Here is a 4,540-nt window from a genome sequence, read left to right as displayed (position 1 = left end):
TTCCCTCCGTAGTGATCTAAACGCTCTTATATTTTCTTTACGGAGGTAGTACGTACTAGTGTAGCAAATGCTTTGTTCGTGGGGCTTCTTATAAAGACCATCTGGACGGCCTATCGAATGATTCTCCGCCATAGTAATAGAGTACAGTTGCATAAATATACACTTGCAGGTGGCAACACCGGAGCAAGAAAGAGCACAGCGTCGAACGAAAACACTAGAGTTATGTGAAACTGCTGCTTAATTCTGCGGTTCTAAGACTGTACATTATTTATTTTTCTAAAGTAGGAAGTTTAGAGACGTAAAAACAACTCTTTTACTACTAACTAGCAATGTGTCCGTTCGTTGCAACGGATCCAAAGTAGAATAATGTTTATTCATAAATTTGAAAGAAAAAATACTCTAGTTTTGATATACATATATCACTAAAAATATTTTATGTTTCACTCAAAATATATTCCTTAGCCTGTTTTAATGAGATGATGGAGGAATGTGATTGGTTTCAAGATACTAAGGGTTTTTCTGCAAATTGGAGCAAAGAAGTGGGCTATTATTGCAAAAAGGTCACAACTTACCTCACAGTCGTTAGATACATATTTGATGGTCAGAAATGATGGATGAGACACACAGCATCATCATCAAATGAGTATTTTATAGGAGTAGAGATGATTCCTTTTTAGGAGTAACTTTTACGAGTAAATGACTTGCATGCGGAAAATACTGAAGCTCGGAATAGACATCTCGCACACACAAAAAATATGTGTCTTTTTTTTTTTGAAAACCCCTCCCATATATTAATTAATTAAAAATGTTCATACAATCGTCTATTACAACTTCAGTCACGGAGGGCGAAACACTATTAAGATTCACACCATCACACCTATTAACAAAACTGAATTTAGCAATTTTATGCGCCACCCTATTGGCCCTTCTGTTAATCTTGGAAATCTTGAAACTTGTCATCAACCTGGAAATGCTCAATGCTTCCATCTTCAAACCAGCTAGGGAAGACCTGTCCAAATAATCATTTCCTAGAAAGAAAGCCACAAAAGAACAATCAGTTTCTAAGATGATGTGTCTTGAACGAAGTGTTATGTTATCTGCATGTCGTCGAGAATCAAAGTGTCAGACTACAGAATGAATGTAGGAGCACAGTAGGACGTGAAGAAACACAGGGCTATCTGTAGCTGCAAGGTGGCAAAATACAAACTGCCTGGGAATATGGAGGCACAAAAGAGTAGGCCGTCAGGTTTACCAGCAGAGCACTGCTACGGAGATGACACTCTGCGGACGATTTTTGGACGACAAGCGTACCAAGCCGTCCATGTATGGCACCAAACGGCTGCCCACCGCAGGATGGGGCATCGTGCAATGATCGTGCATATCATTCATCGTGTGTAGAGCAGTTCCGTTACCAGCAGGGCAGTACGGTACATGACTGCAAATTTTCTTGTTTCCATATCGATCCGTTCTCCTGCGCTTTGCTTTGATGGTCCTCCGTCCATAAGGACATGCTAGAGTATGTAACAAGGAAGAACGCTGCTATACGAACGACACTCTGGCGCACGGTTTTCAGACGATGCTATTGATTGAAATTGCTACACCTCCGTAATGCATCTACTCAATCCTACGTAACCTACCTAACATATTCTCTCGGCCCCCCTGATTTTCACAGGTGTGGGCCCCTCCCACCCCCTCGATACTCTTGTACTCGATCCAATAGCAAGTGTCCACGTTTTCTGTTATGTAAAAACCTTATGTTAGTTTACGTACGTCTAGCATTACTCGCTATTGATTGAACCATGCATGCATAAGACCAAGTGTAGCACAGCCGCTGGAGCACGTGTTGTGCGAGAATCTGGCACGGAGTGTCGTGCACCGAGTAGTTCCGAACAAGGAAAGCCCTTGTCATTCCTTCAGATTCACACCTTACAGCAAGCATCGTAGAGTCTGTTGATTAATTGTTCTCTCCGTGATACTCCCTCCTTATAGGTAATTAAACAACCCTCTTATATTATGAGACAGATGGAGTGTAGTTAAATCCCGATATCTGAAACCGGCCACCAAGAACACAACACTATTCTACATACATGATCGTTGAGGTGATCGCATCGGGAGATGATTGAGGCGGCCGGGCCAATTCGATTATCAAACAGGTAAGCCAGCCAGGGAACCACATCTCCATGGTTCTTATCCGGTGATGAACGGCGACGGGTGACCCGCCGAGGAAGACCCGCAGGCCGGCCCCGTATGGACACGCAGACGCTGCCATGCATGATGGCGCAAATAATTGGCGCCACAAAGGCAGAAAACATCGCTACATGTTCGCTAGCTTACACGCAAACAATGACAATGGCGCGTGCCGCCGGAGTTACCCATGCACGCAACTACTACCAGGATAGGATCGGACTAATGTTACAGACACGCTTCCGTTTCCAGCTCAACCTAGCTAGCTAGCACGGTCCTCCGGCGTGCACCTCGGCGACCATCTGGTGCACCGCCGCCGCGATCTCGTCCACCGATGACAGCCGGCACTCCTCCTCCATCTGCGCGCGGCACAAAACGGCGTCATTCACGGCATGGAACAGAGTGCGGATGTACATGGCAGAGTAATGTGTCGGAGGCTCACCCTGAGGCTGAAGGAGTAGAAGACCAGGTGGTCGGCGGTGGCGGTGGCGTTGAGGTGGAGCACGGTGAGGCCAAGGCACTGCATCGCCACCACCATCCTCACCAGCTGCTTCGGCCGCCGCGGCGCCAGCACCTTCACGCTCGCGTGGCTCTCCGCCACGGCCACCTCCACGTCGGCCACGCCCCGCCGGGCCCCGCGGCGGCTCTCGGCGTCCCCGGAGCCGTCGGCAGTGCCCGCGCCCGCGCCCGCACCCGTAGAATACTGAGGGGACGTGAAGAACCCGGCGAACGGCGGCGTCGACGCCAGCTGCGCGCGCCGCCGCTTCTGCGCCTCCAGCGACTGCAGCAGCTGCTCCAGCTCCTTGACGAAGTTGATGGCCCCGGCCACGATCGACGCCTGGTCACCCTGCATCACACGGCACAACAGAGCATGCCATTGATTGATTAGCCAGGTCGCGAGCAGAGCAGGCAGCGCGAATCATTCGGCGCACGGCCGGTCGAGAATGTACCACGCGCGCGCGCGCGACACGCCGTGCGACGTTCCCGCCACCCCCCACGGACGGAAGTACAGATTCGATCCGTGACGAGTGGAACCAAAGCGAAAGGCAGCGGAGCTGGCGGTGTGCATGCATGCATGGGGAGCAATGGCATCGCTGCGACGACGGGATTGGACACCCGTCACAGTGAAAGAAAGAAAGGCCGGGGGACAGCCAGCGATGTGGTGAGCGCCGGGCCGTTCGTGCATGCATGCCATCGGTTGTGAGTTGTGACACGACCGGTAGAGCCTAGCTTGGTTGGGATAATGGTACGGGTCGAGGCCGGCCGGGAGCGTGCGCCCGCGCCTGCACGCACAGTGAAAGGTGTACTGCCCATGATGCGTCGTGTGCGCACGTACGTACCCGCTGCGCGTAGGAGGGCGGCATGGCGGACCGGAGCACGGCCAGGTAGTCGTTCATCTGGCGCCGCCGGTTGCGCTCCACGGCGATGTGGTTGCGCCGCTGGCTCTCCGTCTCCTCCCTGTTCTTCACCGCCTTGGGGCGCCGCCGCCGCCTCCGCGCGGCCGCGGACGACGAGGCCTTGCCGCGGCCGGACGCTGCGGGCCTTGTCGGGGCGACAGCAGCCGGCGGCGACACGGGCCCAGGCCGGCAGTGATTCTCCTCCCAGTTCCCCTCGAAGGCCGCGGCCCAGGCGGTGGCGCCGGGCACCTCTTCTTGGAGCACCACGCCGCCCTTCTCCTCGAACTCGTCGACAATGCTGATGCCGCGGCCCAGCGACGGCGCGTACATGGACATCGCCGCGGCCACCTTGTCCGTGCTGCACGCGAGGTGCTCATGCGGGAACACCACAGCTTCCAGCGCCATAGGATCGAGCTTCCGCTTTCCCACTAGCTGGAGACCCAGCCTCACACCATGCTACTACCCAGTGAAGCCAAGAACAAGAAGAGACTAGGTAGTCCTCAGCGCCGTGGGCAACTGGGCATGCATGCCATGGAAGGGAACTATGGAGAGGTGGAGGAAAGAAGGACGGATGCAAGTGTAGACGCGTGGTCGCTTTAAGAGCGTTGCGGCGCGGAACGAATAATACGGAGGGCCTGATCGGGACAAAGACCCGATCTGCCACTGGCATGTGGGATGTGGCGATTAGCCGGTCGATGGGGCAGAAGATATTCTTTAGCTGTTGGCTATATAATTGCGGAAAAAAATTATATGAGACCGGGTCTCATATTTAGCAGGTGAGACCCCTCCTAATAGATGATACTTTCAGGTGGGGGGTGGGGTAGATGCTTTATGATTTGTGAATGCCACGTGTCATCTATCAGGATGGGTCTCATTTGCTAACTCGTGAGACCTGGTCTCATAGAATTTTTTTCATTAATTGCACTCGACTTTCACGAATCTGTCATATGGGTTCATTT

At 52.5% G+C, this 4,540-nt stretch overlaps 1 protein-coding gene across 1 annotated transcript; it reads right to left on the bottom strand.

Annotated features, from left to right (window-relative positions):
• Nucleotides 1–2,195: 2,195 nt before the first annotated feature.
• Nucleotides 2,196–4,218, bottom strand: LOC123145572 (transcription factor bHLH94). The gene is made up of 3 exons (XM_044565024.1): nt 3,525–4,218; nt 2,627–3,031; nt 2,196–2,543 (listed from the first exon to the last, which is right to left on the bottom strand). The coding sequence occupies exons 1-3, from the start codon at nt 3,984–3,986 to the stop codon at nt 2,451–2,453; spliced, it is 960 nt and encodes a 319-aa protein (XP_044420959.1). The 5' UTR covers nt 3,987–4,218; the 3' UTR covers nt 2,196–2,450.
• Between the last annotated feature and the right edge of the window lie 322 nt (nt 4,219–4,540).

This window comes from Triticum aestivum, chromosome 6D (assembly GCF_018294505.1).
Source record: "Triticum aestivum cultivar Chinese Spring chromosome 6D, IWGSC CS RefSeq v2.1, whole genome shotgun sequence".
Lineage (NCBI taxonomy): Eukaryota > Viridiplantae > Streptophyta > Magnoliopsida > Poales > Poaceae > Triticum > Triticum aestivum.
This window is presented reverse-complemented; position numbering and strand designations above follow the sequence as displayed.

What these genes read in the sequence shown, in the direction of transcription:
- LOC123145572 (XM_044565024.1), bottom strand. Translation starts at nt 3,986, where the DNA reads ATGGCGCTGGAAGCTGTGGTGTTCCCGCATGAGCACCTCGCGTGCAGC. An exon ending in CGCCCTCCTACGCGCAGCGG is followed by an intron (nt 3,032 to 3,524) that starts GTACGTACGTGC and finishes CGTGTGATGCAG; the next exon opens with GGTGACCAGGCGTCGATCGT. An exon ending in TCTACTCCTTCAGCCTCAGG is followed by an intron (nt 2,544 to 2,626) that starts GTGAGCCTCCGA and finishes TGCCGCGCGCAG; the next exon opens with ATGGAGGAGGAGTGCCGGCT.